General features: G+C 34.1%; 2 protein-coding genes across 5 annotated transcripts in view; one reads left to right on the forward strand and one right to left on the reverse strand.

Moving 5' to 3' along the window:
- LOC127854860 (uncharacterized) overlaps positions 1 to 18,922 on the forward strand; it is a 140,738-nt gene that overhangs the window by 84,199 nt on the left and 37,617 nt on the right. The gene's annotated exons all lie outside the window — the stretch shown is intronic.
- On the reverse strand, positions 185 to 16,100 carry LOC127854853 (uncharacterized). Of its 4 annotated transcripts, XM_052389920.1 has the most exons (8): positions 15,648 to 16,098; positions 14,361 to 15,107; positions 12,722 to 12,889; positions 12,231 to 12,398; positions 10,805 to 10,972; positions 9,529 to 9,687; positions 2,534 to 2,655; positions 185 to 886 (listed from the first exon to the last, which is right to left on the reverse strand). In XM_052389920.1, exons 1-8 carry the CDS (start codon positions 15,895 to 15,897, stop codon positions 734 to 736), a joined length of 1,935 nt encoding a protein of 644 aa, XP_052245880.1. In that variant the 5' UTR covers positions 15,898 to 16,098; the 3' UTR covers positions 185 to 733. The 4 variants fall into 4 exon arrangements, with proteins under 4 accessions (XP_052245880.1, XP_052245881.1, XP_052245884.1 ...); XM_052389921.1 differs by lacking the exon at positions 10,805 to 10,972 and having other exon boundaries at positions 15,648 to 16,099; XM_052389924.1 differs by lacking the exons at positions 12,231 to 12,398; positions 12,722 to 12,889 and having other exon boundaries at positions 15,648 to 16,100.

Genomic DNA, 18,922 nt, shown 5'->3' on the forward strand with positions numbered 1-18,922 from the left:
TTGATTCGGGTTTCAAATGATTTCATGAAGTCCAAACTTATTTTTACAAAGTGAAGCATCCGATGCCCCAGCAGAAAAAGAACCTAGTTATGGTACTTTGTCATTTATTTATTCCAAGGAACTGGTTGCCAAAGTATGACACAGAGCTACAGCAAGAGGGACAACAACCATAACAACGCTACAATCACATAAAAGCATATATTTACCAATTAAACAATTGTATTATCATGAAAATTGTGTTTTATTTAACATCTACATATTTAACAATTAATCAAATGAATAATCATGCAAGAGTGTTTCATTTACCTTTAAATATTTACCAAATATTAGGTGGAATCATCTGTCAACAGTGTGTTTTATTTACCATTTATAAAATTTCCGATGAAAGGATTGAACTATCATTCAACAGTGTTTTATTTATCACGCATATATTTAACCATGAATTGATTTAATTTTGATAAGACTTTTTGAGTTTATTTACTACTTACAGCATTACCCTTAATAACTGATTAACATGTATATACATGTAAATTTAAGTACTTATCGTCAAATATAAACCAGTCGTACTCTTCGTATAGAAATCAGTGTTCGTCAGCCTATATGTATTTTATGTCTATATATCAATTGGCAAATATATACAATAATTATATAGTTCTCTTATCACATGCACGTATTTTATTCTCCATTAGATAATATGTGCGCTGATTCCATAATTAGTGGGTGACTTGGACAGTTATTGTACATCCGCTAGTATTAACAGATCGTGTTTGCCTCCCGCGCCGATGCGGTAGATGTTGTAGTCGGTGCCCTTGTCCCACTTGACCGTCACCCATCCGGTGTCGAATCCCGAGAGAAACTTTGACACGGTGCCAGGACCCCCGCCGTCCTATGGAATGAAATAAAAGCGAACGCATGTTCAGATCATTATGTCGTTGTCATAGCAATATCTCAACAGCGATTGCGTGCGGCATTCTTTTTCTTCACATACTTAACCGTTCAGGAAGTTTTCTTAGCAGGATCTTGACATTTTCTAACAATATTGGTAGAGCCAGGATACACAGCAGTTTGTACGTGCGCATTGTTTATGGATAAAATATAATGTAATATTTCAGCTGGCGTCATTATGTAACTTGTTAACTCCTATTGTCGAGATATATTCATTAATATTGTTTATTTCAAAGGCCGTATTACCATGACTATTTAAGATAGCCATTGTGTGATTTAAATACCATACGAATGATGCATGTATGCTTATAATTACTTTCGAGAAAATGCTATCTAAAAACATACAAACTACACTAATAAAAGCAACGACAAAATGCCCTGGATTAATAAATTAATAACTTAAGATAAAAGTGAACGCATGCAAACGCAAATACCTTAATTGATGTGTGTACATCAAAACCGTAAGAATAGTTTAATCTACAAAAATATCAAAAACCACTCTAACGCCCAAAATCTCAAGCTAGATATTGAAGCTGTTGGTCGATGGAAGCAGGTCTGGTTGATGCATTTCCATCCTGTAAAATGTAACATCCTTAGCATAACCCAGAAAAGAAGACCTGTTATCCTCCCCAAATCTACATGACTTCATTCCTGAAAAGGTAAACCATGCGAAATATCTGGGTCGTACTCTTCAAAATAGTCTCAAATGGAATTTACACATTAATTCAATTACACAAAATGCAAACCAGGCAATAGGATTTCTTCGCATCAATCTCAAACTCATTTAAGGGGAAGACCAATCCAAACTAGCATTCAACTGAGCACTTTTTACAGTCTAAAATGTTGATCTAATGGGTTCCGACACAAAATTTTCTATCTAGAATAAGCACTGTATTTGATTATGATGATGAGAACTGGTGAAGTCCGAAATATAAATTGACAATGAACTATAAAGGAGACTGCGTGTGTTTTACAATTTACTACAACAAACGAGTATATTACCTTGTATCACAACTTCTGAATATAATGTATTTCATAGTATAAGGATGCAAATTGAGTTAACTGGAGCATAAATCCCAACATTGAGAAGCTTTGACGTTGACCTATTCTTTAGGGGATGGTAGGTTGCGAAATAATAGTGTTTAGTACATTCTTAAATCAACCTGAGGTTTCTCATTTATTATCTTAGCCGTGTTATTTCACTAAAAAAGAAATTTACCCCACGATTTAGCAAAACTTAACTCACTTCCTTACGTAATTCATTTTATAATTTAGTCTTCCATGATTGTTAAGGATTAACTATCAAGAAAAACGTGAATACCGAAATTCAATTCATATTAAATGAAGTTCGCGTGTTATACCACCGAACAGACCATTATGACGAATGAGCAAAAATCACTCGTGGTTTACATCTGTTAAAAAATGGAGTATTCGATTCTTAAACAGATCTTAAACTATGAAACATAAGCAGAAGGGTGAAATGGTTGGAGTTTTTAAACATTAGAAGAGTTTTTCAAGACTTAGATCTCGTTCAAGATGCAACAATATGATTCATGAAAAATGTAGTCATCCAGCGCGCAAAATTTACCTGTTCACGCCATTGCCAGTCCCGACCGCGCACGACCCTGGTTCCGACTTTGATTTGCTTTTCAAGGTCACTCCCGAATATCGGCTTGACGAAGTACCCGTTGGTTGACATCGGTTGCTGCCCTGAAAATGGCACTTTGTAGTGTAATTTGTATGGTCAAATATGAACTTGTTTAAAATTTTCATCTACAGTTTCTAATGAATTAAATAATGTATCAATCTTACAACTATATCGTGTATGGTTGGGTACATTTATACATATACGCTATAGTCTTTAAATATGGATGAACATGTTTTCAAAATTTAGGCTAATATTACATAAGTATAGCTTGTGGAATTAATGCGATTTATAAACAACTTTCATATATCAAGTAATTCATAGATACCTTCATTTTTTGTATTTATTATATTTATTTTGTTTTGGTTTTTTGTAAGAAAAAGTTTTATGAATTTTGTGTTACATAAAAAAACTGAGGGTAGTGAGGGCAAATATTTTACATTACACATATATGATGGTTCGTCAATAAACTTTGAGCACTAACTTGTGCATCACTTTGATACAACCTCTAGAGAAGGGACGGTAATGGATGTTATTTTTCTGAAAAAGATTAATATTTTAACAAGTTATTTATTGCATTCAGTTAACATCAAAATGTAAAGAATACGACATGCGCTTTTTTTAAAGGGGCCTTTTCACAGATTTTGGCATGTTTTGAGGTTTGTCATAAAATGCTTTATATTGATAAATGTTAAAATTATATATAAAAAGCTCCAGTAAAAATCAAGAATAAAATTAGAAAAAAGAAAAAAGGTAACCCTCAGCAGGGCTCGAACACTGACCCCTGGAGTCCTGGAGTAAAAGTAATACCCATTTAGACCACTCGGCCATCTTTCCGGATACAATGCCTGATGTATTTTATGCTTTATATAAGCAATCCTCGTAGTTTCACAGAATATAACGACAACAACAGAACTCTCCAAATTATTAATTCGTTTCGCATTGCAACGCTTTATAATTTTTGGGCTTTTAAATCGTCAAAAGATGCATATAATGGTAATTTTAGAGCATGGTAAATGTTCAGTATTACTGTTTCCTCACAAATATCATAACTTAAACGAAAATTTGCAAATCGGAAACAATTTTTTTCAATTTTGTCAATTAACCCGAACGTGACAAGGCCTCTTTAACATAGTTATTGCATCGTCGCACAGATGAAGTCACAACGAACGACCAAATTCGCGCGTTTGTTTAAAATAGCCTATCCCTAATTATCATAGTATCGGCCCTCCTCATAATATCCAGCCTCAATTGAACAACATTCAAGAAGTGAGGGAAAGTAAAAAAGAAGAGTTTAAAGAAGTTGTAATTTATTTGATGGTTCTCCATGACTATTACGACGACCATTCTCATAATGGCCGGCGTTCGTTTCAAAATAAGCCATGTTTATTCCAGGGCGATGCTATGATTTTTAATTACGTAACACACGATTATGTTAGTTTGTTTATGGATTAATTGTAGCTTTATCAAATGATTTATATTTCGCTTATTTTTGAATAAATTAAAAAAAAATAACTACAGGTATACTTAAACTGACCAGACTGCGCAAATGCACAAGTTCGGCTTGAGCTGCGCTGGCCGAAACACCATAAGACCCATTTTCGCATGACGCGGCTATGAAAGTGTGATTTAAATGTGTCGGAAGAAAACTGAGTGGTAATCAAATATTAACGTACAATATATTTCGATGGTGAAGAAATAAACTCATAATAAGCCATGTGAGGTCACATATGATGTGCACTCTCGTAGTATAATTTTTATCTACTTACACTAATGTGTGGTTTGACTATAATCACACACATTTCAAGCGGTAAATATGCGACTTACAAGTGAACAAAAAACACAATAGTTAAATTTTTTAATTATTTAGAAACGTAAATTTCAAACTTTATTTCAAAGTCAGCATTTACGCCGACTACCGTTAAGTTGTTTTTTTTATATTTGGTTTTAGCGATTATAAAGCATTTTTATTGTTGTTTTTAGAATACCTGAAGTTATTGGTGAACTCATGTTCAACGTTTTATAAATTGAGAACTTTGAATATAAACAAGCTTAACCATATACTATTGCGTTGTTATCAAACGTGCTATCGCCGCGACCTGTTGAGAACAAAAGAACCTTTCCTAGACACATCAAATTTAACCCCGCTGTAGTTGCAAGCACTCTCAACGTGGTTACCCAACAGACGCGTGATAGTTGACTACCGATATCCTACTATACTTGTTGATCAGAAGTAGTTTTATTTTCCCACATCTATTAATAGCCTCATATTATGAATGACCTGTGCTGAGCAAAAATACCACCTAGTTAAGACGCAGCAAGAAGTGAACTATTTTAATCATTCATAAACATTCTCTTCCGCGACTCGTATAATTCAAACATTGTTTATTGATTCTTTTCTGTATACGCTCCTTTCAAAATATTCCATTTAACACGATATTCACATTATGTTTCCATTTGTGAATGAATTTAGTTGAAGAACTCAAACCTCTTGCAAACATTGTACAACTCTTTCTCGGCGCGGATGCGGCAGTTATCAGGTTAATCGTAGCTAAGAAAACTGGCTTGAAACGCGTGGTATTAACCTAAGTTGTTCAAAATGAAATATAAATTTTACATTTACACTTACATCGGGCCAGAACATGGTAATTTGAATGCATCTTTTAGGAACTATTTTATTGCCAATTTTCATAAATAAAATTATTACTCTCAATCCGTTAATGTAAACAAATGTAAAAATTAGGTGACGTAAGGCATTGCTCGAAAGCAAACGTGTAAAGACCAGTTAACGAGTGATGTCACGCGCACCTGCAAAGTTTAGACTCCGCCCACTGGTTGGCAAAAAAAGGTTGAATTCATACACGCGCATATCGAGAAGGTTGATATAATCATCGTTTTTATTGATAAGCATGCACTATATCACCTATATTTTTACTAATTATGTCCGAATTAAAACATAAGCATGCAAGGAGATGCATTTTTGGAACGATTATATTATTGTTTTTATTTGTTTTCACTAACAACAAACTCGTGAGTGGAACACAATCTACAAGCTCGGTATGTGGTTACCACATAAACCTCTCTACTTGCAGTACTTGGCACATCTTCGCGACCATTTTTAGATAAATAATTATCAGAAATGAACATTCTTTCAGAATAATTTAATTTAATGAACAAACCCAATTAAGGAAAAAAACAAACAACAAAAAGATCAATGTGCACAACATAAAGTAACTGATTTGAACCTTTATAAAGCTGTAAAAACTTATCTTGTTACACATTATATAAATTCTCTCGATTAATGTAATGGTTTTTATTTAATTGTTCACACCAATTATGACAGTCTTTGTTTCATCATTTTTAAACCGGTGTTTAATTGCATATTTGTTAATCACAAACCGATTATCTCGTTATGATCGGATACTGTCCATGCAATTACAAAGAAAACATGGTGTCATAAAGCCAGGGACCTATACTTGGGTCCCTGCATAAACCACGTGAGGAAGGCAAGTATATGGTCATAAAAACACAATTAATGATACCTCCATCTCTCCGTGCATATTGAGGAGTCATTTCAGCCAAATTGTAAAGCCTAACACTTAACAGTTGCTTTAATAAAATATTGAACGTATTTAAAAAAAAGAGAAGACATTTGTCTGAAATGGATTAAAGGAACTAGTGTCTATATATTAGCCAGTCTAATCATTATAATACAGCGTTTAATAACTATACATTTAAAATATTATACAATTTTACTGCTACACAATTAACGTATTTTACGGGTACCGGCAAATGTAAACTCCGCTATTACGTGCAAAAGTTATACGTTACTGCTATGTACTTAACCCCATCAAGAAAACAAGCAATCACGACAGGGTTAAAAATACTTGCGTAAAATAAATTAAATATAGAGATTTACTGTAATGAAACCGACGTGCAAAAGATTGGGGCCTATAGATCTATACATAAGACATATCGTTTAGTTCGCATTATTTCAGCTTAAATAGTAACATTCCTGTAACCAAATATATGGTAAAGAAAGAACATCATAAAACATATGTTAACAGATAGGTATGGTGTAGAAAACATTTGTTTTAGTGAGTTCTACAATATAAAAGTCATGAAAAACATGTTTGTATTTACAAAGATGAATTCGCACAAACCCCACATAGTACGAGGAAACATGTTATCGATATTTTTCCAACTATTAATAAAAGTCAATAAATTGCTACGTATTCAAAATGTGTAAGTAAATTAACCGCTAACAATAATTCTATATAATTCACACAGACACAATTGGAACCAGTTTCTGAGTTAAGTATACAGTAGCTTTAAAATTCAGATTATTTATATATAAAAAACGCTGTTAATTTAAGGGTCAGCAATTTGCGTATTAACCATAAATAAAGCCTATGCTATTCTATATCGTTTTAATATTCAAAATTATGACGAAGACCCGTTTAAGTTATGACACTTCAACTCGATATTTCTTCTCACTTTTGATAACGATGTGTTCATTACGTCATCGAGTTAATTATTCGTGAACAGTACAGAGGCTCAAAATCTGCTACGATCGTAAATGCTGCACTTATTTTGACACTTATTTTGTGGTTTTATATTTTGATAATGGTATGTCGACATATTCGTATGTGTTATGATGTATTCATTTAATTTAGGATGTCCTAATATTATTCGTGTGCTGAATGCACCAAATGAGTCAGTCCGAAAGAAAGAAGGCAATAAAATACCTATGAAAATTCATCTCTCATAATGTATTTACAAAAAATGATGATAATGACCGACGTAGTTACAGATAAAGATGATGTGCACAATTATTGTCGTCTTCAAAGGAATCGGCGTCAAGATTAAGTATGTCCCCAAAAAGAATTCAGCTACCTGTACCTTCCAAAGACGAATCACCTTCGTGTTTCTTTTCTTCATACAATGTCTACATGCTACCGTTAAAGTGTTCGGTTAGGTAATGATATTTTTCGTTTATCTGCCACCTGAGCATACATTGCTCAACGTAAGCTATTTTGGTGGGTGTCTCAACGGCATCCGACGTAGTTTACTGTCAGTCATGACGTCCGTCGTTAACCGATTGCCAACAAAACAAGCATAACCTTAATAACGGGGATGATCATTGGGTGACCGCAATTGTTCATTTTTTCAAGCCTATCAAGTCTTTTGCATATGTGAAACACAACAGATAAAATAGATCTTATAAGTGAATACTTAAAAATCTCGTCTGAAACCGCAAGGCTCATAGATCCGTTACTTATTATATAATATTGTAAAAATATCCTATACCAATTTGTTTACAATATTCCTTTGTGGTAAAAATTGGCCCACCCTGGGATAACTTATATTCCTTAAAAATATTATTAATGAAAACTTTAAAAAATAATTTCATCTGAAGATACAGTGCGTAAGGTTTGGTATTTGATATGTATCATCATACAGTGGTCATCCGTCGAATTTACTGTATTGTCAAATACTTGGTACTTACTTGTTAGGGAATCTGCATAAAATGTCATTGTTTTATGGGCAAAATGGACCTGTTCTGGGATTAAAACATCTTGCTTATTGTACGTAGTAAACACCTATCATTTCTTACTTAAGATTCAGCTAGTGCCTAAATGAGAATTTAGGTTATCGATTCAAGGCCATCATGGCAAGTTTGTTCACAATACTAAACTAACCGTATGTGCTGGTGCAGCACTTGTCTACCTTCTGTTCATAGAATGTCATTGAAATAGGCTTACAATTAACAGTGATTTTACACAAAAGTAAAGACTTGCTTTTTAAAGAAAGACTTTAACTTTATACACCTTCATCTTTGCGTAACACCTGAAAATAGTTCCTCCCTAAAAGTATAATGTATAGAAAGTGTAATAATTTTTGAATTATTAGTTCCTGATATCTTGTGCAGAAAGATAAGAGTATAAGACAAGAAAAACATGAAGTTCCAAAAGCGCTCACCTAAGTACAAGGTATACCAATTGTTGTAAGCTTGACCTTGCAAACTAGTGCTCTGATGTAGAAGAAAAAGACAACATTATGGTTTCCAATTATGACAGGAGTGAAGCAGGGGTGCTGCATGTCAGGAATTCGCTTCCTTGATTTTATCGACTGGGTAATGTAGAAAACTGTGGAAAGTGAGAGAACTGTAATCTGACGGAACCATACAACTATTCTGGAGTATTTTGACTTTGCAGACGATATCGCCCTGTTATAATCAACAATTTATTATCTGCAACCCAAAATTAAAAGACTGGAAGAACATACAGCTAAAGTTGGACTAAATCTCAACACTTAGAGATGCAAAGTAATGAACACTAACAATAAGAATGAAGATATAGCGAAGGTTGGAAACAACGAAGAAGAAGTCGTGGAAAGCTTCATGCATCTTGGCGAAACTGTTTAAAGGAAGATGGAGGCACAGCAGATGTGAATAAAATAACATCACTGGAGTGCGCACAGTTTGAACGGTTATCAAACATCTGATAAGCCCGCGACATTTGCAGAAAGATCAAAGCATCCTTGTTCAATAGCCTTGTCTTTTCAGTTCTACTGTATGGAAGTGAAAGATGGCAACTAACAAAGGGCAAATAGAGAAACTAGGCACATTCCAAAACAGTTTTAAGACCGTTTTAGAAATATCAAAAGCATGGAGGATCAACGAAAAAGTGAGAAGAAGAAGATGAAATTGGAGTGGGCATGTAAAAGACGAAACAGATGACAGTGCTGTGGCCCTTGAGTTGACACCAGAATGATGAAGAAAAAAAAAGCCGACCGAAAACTAATTTGCAGCACGTGGCGGAACTGGGACGGAACGGTGCAAGCTGCAACACACTTAACTAAGCACGACATGCAGCTGCAGGCGAGTGGGCAAGCTGGCAGGCAGGTAGATTTATAAAATACAATATTCCACTTACTACAGAAAACAGAGTCATTCCAGCCGGTTGCATTGCACTCTATCACCGATGAGCCATTTAGTGTGTAGCCTGGATTACACTGCACTGTAGCCTGCTGCCGGTAGGTAGTGCCCCTAGGAGCTGTGGCCACACCATTTTTTGGGGCAGCACTACCGCAGTCTACAGTTGAAATATATTGCAAGATTAATGTAAAGCAAAACAAATTAAATATCTATCTTATAAAATGAATTATATACAAATTGATAAACTTCAAAGTTTTATTGGAAATTATTATAAAGTTTGTTAAGTTAGAAAAATGCAAAGTAGTATGTGACAATTATGCATGTAATCAATGCAAAAAAAATCTTAATCAAGGGATTGAAATTAGGGATTGTCCACTTTACAATTATTCCAAAAATGTGTGCTAGGTCCTTAGGTGTTTCCAGAAAACAAAACTGTGTTCTGAACAAAATCATCTAACCCTGGTTGATAACACACTGTCAGTGATTTTTTTACCTGCGAGTCCTGCGTCCTGGACTCACAAAAACCTCTGGGGATGCAAAGTTTCGAATTATGTGAGTCCCAAAAATGCATTGAAATTTCTCAAAAAATATTATCGTTTAATATTTGGACTCATTCTTTTAATTCGGGGACTCATAGATTTGCCAGTTATCGAGTTCCAGGACTCAGATGAGTAAATTTGTAAAAATATCACTTTACACTGACAGTAAGCTATAGTTTATGACGTGGCGAGGCCCTTAAAATGTGTTGAAGAACGACATGGGTCTATATCTGATAGTGTGGTCATTTAAGTATGCTTCTAATGGATAGGGACTAAATACTGGCAAATAGAGGGGAACCGGGTCGGGTTGCTCAGTTGGTATAGTGCTGACAACTTAGTGATCCTTTAAACGGCCATTTTACTTCTCTAATTCAAGCAGTGCAGTAGACAGTTACTGGCATGAGTATGTATACTGAGTACTGGTTTAACCAGGCCCCGTGTTCACAAAACATTTTTTGCAATCGAAAATCGATTTTGCTTGTCATTGAAAATGGAATTCTTTGTAGTTGATAGGCAAAAATGAAAATCGATGTCAGTTAAAATAGATTTTTGATTGCAAAATTGTTTTGTGAACACGGGGCCAGCTAACAAGGAAAAGTGCGAGTTGGTACACTTACCGCCGTGAAGTTACTAAAATACAGTTTAGAACGGGTACAAAAACAACTTAAGAAACAGACACGAAGTGTAAGCAATCAGAATGATTCCATGACTGAATCATGCACAGAATTTCCTTACCATACGGGTAACAAGTGGCTGATTCAGACCAGGTAGAGTCTGCGTTGCATTTGATGATGCTCGTTCCACTCAGTACATAACCAAGATTGCATGCTACTTTAACAACAGTTCCATACGTTGTTGCTGTGGTGTTTACTGTACCATGGTCTGGTGTTGGGTCACCACAATCTGATGTGCAAATTAGTGATAAATAATTAAACGTGATTGGTGGCTTGTGAGCTGTATTTAACAGGTCACAATCTACAAGATACATCTACAATGTTATTGCAAATTTCCTATAGCGACATTGTTTAAGAATTAACATTTAATTGCCATACTTAAACACCATTAGCAAAATGCAAATAATGATTGTTATTAATTCATTGTGTTGAAGAAATCGGCACCTTTAATAAAATATACACGAAAGCCTGTACAGTGCATAGATTAAACAAATAAGGATTTGATGCTGAAAAAATCCACACGGGGATGGATCTTTTGATAAAAATGTTAACTCCAAACTGGTATAATGCTGAGGACGAGACAGTGGTGACGACAATTGTGAAAATACATCATAATGATTAAATGATGTTGATTGTGACAGTGACTATTATCATAATGAATGATGCTGTTGATGTGTATAATGATGATACGTTTGGTGACGCTGATAATGTTCTTGATGTCACAGGTGGTTAGCGTGTGGCTATGATATTAATTAGTGAAAACATCATTTTGAATGATAAATAATCATATTATAACGAAAAATCAACTTTTCTGAAAAAAATGCACTATCAAATATATATATAACAAGGTATCCAACTCAAAATCACCCGAAAACAGGGTGCATCGCTTTGAACAGCCATAACTTCATCAATTGTGCAGCGATTATCACGATCTTGGTCTTATTCAACGCAGAAATGAATTTCCTTTTTTTGATGAAGTTATGGCTGTTCAAAGCGATGCACCCTGTTTTCGGGTGATTTTGAGTTGGATACCTTTTTATATATATATTTAGTAGTGAAATATTTTTTTTCAGAAACGTTGATTTTTCGTCATAATATGATTATTTATCATTCAAAATGATAATTTCACTAATTAATAGCATAGCCACACGCTAACCACCTGTGCTTGATGTTGATGATCGTGATGATGATGATGATGATACTAGTTATGCGTTCAGAAACATCAACAGAAACCAAAAGTTCTGTTGATATTGAATTATAAAAATAAAATATTTGGATTACTTCAGTTAATTATATTACTTTTTTCAGAGAAGCTCATATAATAGAAGTAATCCCAGTTTAACAGCAAGAACTGTTTGATTTGAATCTTATTTTACCATTCATGTAATATACATTATCAGTCAGCAGATGTAATTGGAAGTTCAATTAGCAAGAAAATATAATATGATAGCGTGACATTAACAATATAATTATAATATACCACTTACTTTGTATAACACATGAGATAGATTCATTCCAGCCGGTTGCGTTGCACTCTATCACTGATGAGCCGTTTAATGTGTAGCCTGGGTTACACTGCACAGTAGCCTTCTTCTGGTAGGTAGTGCCTATGGGGGCTGTGGCCACACCATTGGCTGGGAAAGCACTTCCACAGTCTTAAGTTAAAATGTAATTGCGTTAACAATGTGAAACAAATATATATATACTTATAAACTGAAATGGATACACAATGATACACTTTAAATTTTTATGTGAAAATATTGCTAAGTGTGGATAGATGCAAGGCATATGGGAACACTATGAACTTGTTAATTGCATGACATAGACCTAAAATTAATAATGTAGTCTCTTAAGTATGTTTCTAATGGACAGAGACTTAATAGTGGCAAAAAGCGGAACCGGGTCGGGTAGCTCAGTTTGTAGAGCGCTGACCATTTGGTGATTAGTGATAACTGAATCATGCACAGAACATCCTTACCATACGGGTTACAAGTGGCTGACTCAGACCAGGCAGAGTCAGCGTTGCATTTGATGATGCTCGTTCCGCTCAATACGTATCCATGATTGCAGGATATTTTCACAACAGTTCCAATCGTTGTTTCTGTGGTGTTTACTGTACCATGGTCTGGTGTTGGGTCACCGCAATCTGAAGAATTGTTAATAATGATGATACTTATGATGAATAAGATGTTTATGTTGTTGTTGATGTAGTTGATGATGATGTTGATGTTGTTGATGATGATGATGATGATGATGATGATGATGATGATGATGATGATGATGATGATGATGATGATGATGATGATGATGATGATGATGATGATGATGATGATGATGATGATGATGATGATGATGATGATTATGATGATGATGATGATTTTGAGGATGATGATGATGATGATGATGATGACAACAACGACGACGACGACGACGATGATGATGAGGAGGAGGAGGAGAGGATGATGATGAGGATGATGATTATGATGATGATGAGGAGGAGGATGTTGTTGTTGATGATGATGATGATGATGATGATGATGATGATGATGATGATGATGATGATGATGATGATGATGATGATGATGATGATGATGATGGTTGAAGTGGTGGTGGTGATGATGTAATTGGCAGTTTTCATTTGATCGCTAAATAATTCATACTTGACCCATTAACTTTGTATAGACATTCTCTTTTGCAGGACAGACGACTAGTAACTGGCAATAACTGTCCCTTATAAAATAATCTTAAGTTTAAATATGCATATTTACGCTCTGCATTAGAAATATTTTCAATTATCAAACGTTTGTCATTACAACAAGCCTAAAATTAATTATTCATTTTCTATAAAGTTCTTTTCTTCTTCTAAACTCTACCTCTTCATTTTATATTTATGTTTTTTTCGTGTCTTCCCTGATCAAATTTGAACCCACCGTATTATTATTTTATCTTGTTATCTTACATGGATAGATTTAAGATCACATTTCCTATTACATTTTATTATACTTTTGGGATTAATTTCTGTCAAGGATTTGAAGTATTGGCTCAGCAGTGTATGCTGTAATAGTTGAATCTGTCGACTGATACTATGGTAACCGATTTAAGTCATGTTAAGCATTTCATTGTTTAATTTTTATTTTTATTTTCTTCGGTACCTCTATAAGTTGGTGTTCCTAATTATTCTTGTAAATGAAATTTACCTGATATTGCATATGTCTGTATTAATTAATTGTAATATTCTCACGATCATATTAATCCGAACTAGTCGCACTGTTCACTTAAATCATAATTTATTCTAGCTGATGACTCATTTAAATGAACCTAACAAGGTTGCTGAGTAGCGGCGTCTTAATCAACGGGAGCCCTCCGGGAGTTTTAAGTCGCATGAATCAATGATCAACCTTATGTAGCTATCTCAAATATATCATTTTTAATCAATAAGTCATGCATCTAAAATAGTTTTTTTAATATGGAAGAATGTATGTATGCGTGATACGTGATTCATAAATAATGTTCCTCTTGGTTTTCGGTCATATTGTCTGCATTGTCGGCAAATGTCTACGGTCATATTTTCAAAGTATATGAAGTTTCGTTAACAGTACAATAATAACCTTACTTACCTATACAACACTTGTCAATCCTTGTTGTCAGCTCTTTAATCGTTCTCGAAACGCCATCCAGCGTGTACAATCCACCATGAAGTCTTGCGATTTTGGCATCTGCCTGGACCATCCTCACACTCAGTTTGTTTTGTTCGGAGATCAACGACATGGACAGATTTTTCATTTGAACGGAAATTTGCGTTTCAATATCTTTGTAACCTGCTAAATGTACTGCTGAGGTTTCGTCAAACGTCTTTTTAAGAGCGTTGACACTTTCGTCGCATTTTGTTTCAACGCCAGCGTTCGACTGGATAAGTTCAGCTTTTAAGTTATTGATCAATTCGTTTCTTTCCGTGTTCTCGACCAATTTGTTGACTTTGAGCTTGTTCACTTCACCACCCAGTCTACTGATCTCCGCATCTGTCTGGACAATCCTCGCACTCAGTGTGTTGTGTGTGGAGATTACGGACTGGGAAATGTTATGTATTTGATCGACCAAAGCGACTTTGACGTTCACGTGCGTTTTTAGTTCCTTGTAACCTTTCATCATCGCCGCTGCGGTTTCTTCGAACTTCTTTTGGAGCGCGTCGAATCTGTCGTCGCAATTTGTTTCAATGTCGGTTTTAGCTGTTCTTTTACGAGGAGAGTTTACCTCTTGAATCTCATTAACTGTACTGAATAATCGGTTCAGTCGGTTTTCATGTTCCTTCAATTTATTTTTGAGATCTGTAATTTCCTTTTGATTATCACCTGTCATTCCCTGACCTATCGATAAAAGTAAAGAAAGAAACACATTACTTGAGTTTATTCAATGTTTTAGCTGTAGTCTGATAATAAGAAAACTATATCTTAAATATATTATTCTTTCATGAAATTCATTTTTTTAAGTTACATTATCAGCTTTATTTAGATAATGATCAACACTGTTTTGCTGCCATACTTTTCATGTTTTTAAACCCTGTCGATTAGCGACCTATACTACTTTATTTGTATTATTTATTTATTTTCTCATATTATGACCAAACTGTAAATACTTATTTTATATTTGTTATTATAATGTGTATCTTATACTTTCACATTTACTTTTTTTTAATGAAATTAGTTATTATGACATTTTCTCTGTCTTTTTTTATCCACCCATGTCGCTATCTGCCTTATAAACCGAATCCCGGATTTACATGCATTTCTTTAACCATAAATTAGTATGTTTCAGATACATTTAACACATCAGAATCTTTATTTACGAGTCATAATAATTGCAATTGTATTCCGTATTTTTCTCACTCTGCAACTAGTCATACTCACCATAGTCGGGGAACGGTCCACCAATAATGGACCCATCGCTAGCGTTCCTCTGATCGACAACCATCTGCTCGACAGTCATTTTCAGTTTGAAGATCTGGAACCGTATGTCGCTGATATCACGATCAACAGACATCTTGATGAATGTCAATCTTTTGTTCAGCTGTGCGACGTCATGCTCCTGTCCAGTCACGTGACGGAACGTCATCAGGACAATGACGAAGCAGACGACATTGGCCATATGTCGCGACATAGCGCCTTTTTATTTTGATGTTTTATTCCTAATATGTATTTCTTAGTTATATTCACACTGATATCCGTGAAGGCGGTTTTTTTGCGAAACGATAGTACAAATGTGCTTTTTTTATATCAATCAACGCTGATAACCCACACGATTCAAACACTAATGTAAATCAAGCTCCTGCTGGAAGCACAGTAATGACTGGCTATTTAATGATAGCAAAAACAAGCGTTATTGCGCAGTTACAGTCCGGATTTCCCTCATTCAAAATGAAGTGTTGCACTTGATTAGCATTCCTTGGTCAAATATAATACTTCCACCTCTTGGAATAATTGTTGAAAACAAAATAATTAGATACTTGAATATTAACGAATGTTGCATTAAAACGCAATTAGACATAAAACCAAACACAAGTTATTTGGTTTCACTGATATCTAAAAGAATCGGATTGGCAGTTCGGCAAATCTTTTATGTATTATTATTTTGTTTCAATTTTCCACTTTAAAGTTTAAAAATATTATGCGCAGACATGAATAAACCTTTAATATATATTTAAAAAAATCAAGTTACGTTCAATTAAAGTTAATTCAACGAGTATGAATAATGCAACAAAACTATCGCCAGCTGAAATTTCAATAATGTAAAAAGTATTTATGTGAGCAAATTTGATTGAAAACTCAGCATACAATACCAACATTAAGTTAAAGATCGGTACATAAAATTAAGGATGGTCGGAATTGTTGTGTGACGAAACTACTCTTTTAAGTCTTAATGTGAGCTCAATAATTGGTAAGCGTTCATGTTTCCGGTATAATCATATCTAATGTTTGGCATACACTATAAAGCGAAAATAGTCAATACAAAATAGTCAGTACGACTTTTATGGTATTGATTATTTTCAGAAATACAAGTATAGTTTTTGTGTGTATACAACTTAAAAACCAGATACTCAACCTAAAATAGAATGAAATGCTATATATATTTTAAACTATTTTTCCCCCTTACTGATTCCGAAAACAACACCAACGACATGTTTCACTCATTAAAGGGATCTTTTCACGCTTTGGTAAATTGACAAAATTGAAAAAAGTTGTTCAGATTCGCAAATTTTCGTGTTAGTTATGATATTTGTGAGGAAACAGTAATACTGAACATTAAACATGCTTTAATATAGCCATTATATGCATCTTTTGACGATTATAAAACCTAAAAATTATAAAGCGTTGCAACGCGAAACGATTGAATAATTTGGAGAGTTCTGTTTTTGTCGTTAAATTTTGTATAACTACGAAGATTGCTTATATAAGGTATAAAATACGTAACACATGTGTACTCGGCGGAATAGCTCAGTAGGTTAAAGCGTTTTTACTTCAGGACTCTGGCAGGACTCCAGGGGTTAATGGTTCGAAACCTGCTCCGGGAAATGTTCTTTTCCTTTTTTTAATTTTATTCTTGATTTTTTACTGGAGCTTTTACGATCCAATGTTTACATTTATCAATATAAAGCATTTAATGAATAAGTTAAAAAAAATGCCAAAATCTGTGAAAAGGCCCCTTTAACACTTGCTCTTGTCGATTCATAAACCAACTGTGTATACCATGCACGTGACAGCAAAGTGCTCAATTAGTTTACTATCACATGTTGACTAGAAGATGATTGGTTCGCGTAGACGTGCCACTTTTCAGAGAGTATAGGCATGTGCATTGTTTATTGTCTATGCACATCTTAGAGAACACAATGGGACAACTGTTTTTCGAAGAGCGATTTGACACATGTTTCCTAAGTTATCGTAAGGAGCACTTTATCGACTATATTGCGTTATCAAACAAGCATAAGTTTCTCTATGATTTAAATCGAAACTGGTTCAATGTGAAGAACGATATGCCAGATTGAAAAAAAGAAAGATTTCATTGATTATTAAAAGAGCAACTCTATCATCTGCTAAGCAGAAAAATATGTGTCCGAGTGCTCGAGGATATCCAGATTTACTATTAATGGTATGTTTATTTTCTTGAAAATCTTCTTGCTGTGAATTGTCCCTTTTTATAACCAAAAAAAGCACAGTCATGTAGTTTTATAAATCGTCCGCACTATTCATGCAAACGTTATATCTTTAAACGTAGCGTAATTACTCTAAGTTTTCGGACACTTAAAAATAATTAATTTTTTCGTGTCCGAACAATTAGATACGAAAAAAATATATTTTTTTAAATACAAGTGTCCGAAAATTTAGAGACTCATATGTTATGTTTATTTGTCAATTATTATATTTAAATAAAACAAATTAATGAATGTGCAATAATTGTATTGTGTTGTACTCTAATAAAATACCACTTCACTTACATGAAATGGTATATAACACGTTATAAAGAAACATACCTCTTCTTGAATACGATATCATTTCAAATGCTGTTGTTTATTACCGGTATACATGGTAATCTACCCAAAGACACAATTGGTATTGTCTATTGCCCTCAATGCATTCTGTGCCTGATTCTATGACCTTAATTCGGTTGTAAAACTCCGTGATTGAAGGGTCCCAGATAAGCGAAAACAGGGCAGATATATAGTAAAATAGCGCTGTCAAACATACTGTCCGAAAAATTTGAGTCATTAATTTTGGACGAAACCCCGTATGTCCGAAAATATAGAGTCACGAAAAATTATAATTTTGGCTAAAAAGGTGGTTGTCCGAAAACTTAGAGTATCTGATAGAGAAATTGCGGTAGATATAAATTTCGTTATATTTAATCCGGTAACCAATTTAGCGGTTTTGATAATATGTTTCGTAATCTCGGTCTTTTATTTTCCAATATATGTATCTATCCCATTATTTCATTACTTTACCTATATATATATATATATATATATATATATATATATATATATATATATATATATATATATATATATATATATATATATATATATATACACGACAAGTTTAAGTAATTAAATAATGAGGGAGATAGTACATCAAGGGCATGAAAGCATACTGCAGTTTAGTATCCATTGCTTTTAGTGCCTATATAACTA

This window comes from Dreissena polymorpha, chromosome 13 (assembly GCF_020536995.1).
Source record: "Dreissena polymorpha isolate Duluth1 chromosome 13, UMN_Dpol_1.0, whole genome shotgun sequence".
Classification (NCBI taxonomy): Eukaryota; Metazoa; Mollusca; class Bivalvia; order Myida; family Dreissenidae; genus Dreissena; species Dreissena polymorpha.

What these genes read in the sequence shown, in the direction of transcription:
- LOC127854853 (XM_052389920.1), bottom strand. Translation starts at nt 15,897, where the DNA reads ATGTCGCGACATATGGCCAATGTCGTCTGCTTCGTCATTGTCCTGATG. An exon ending in TGGACCGTTCCCCGACTATG is followed by an intron (nt 15,108 to 15,647) that starts GTGAGTATGACT and finishes TTTTATCGATAG; the next exon opens with GTCAGGGAATGACAGGTGAT. An exon ending in AGCCACTTGTTACCCGTATG is followed by an intron (nt 9,688 to 10,804) that starts GTAAGGAAATTC and finishes TTTCAACTGTAG; the next exon opens with ACTGCGGTAGTGCTGCCCCA.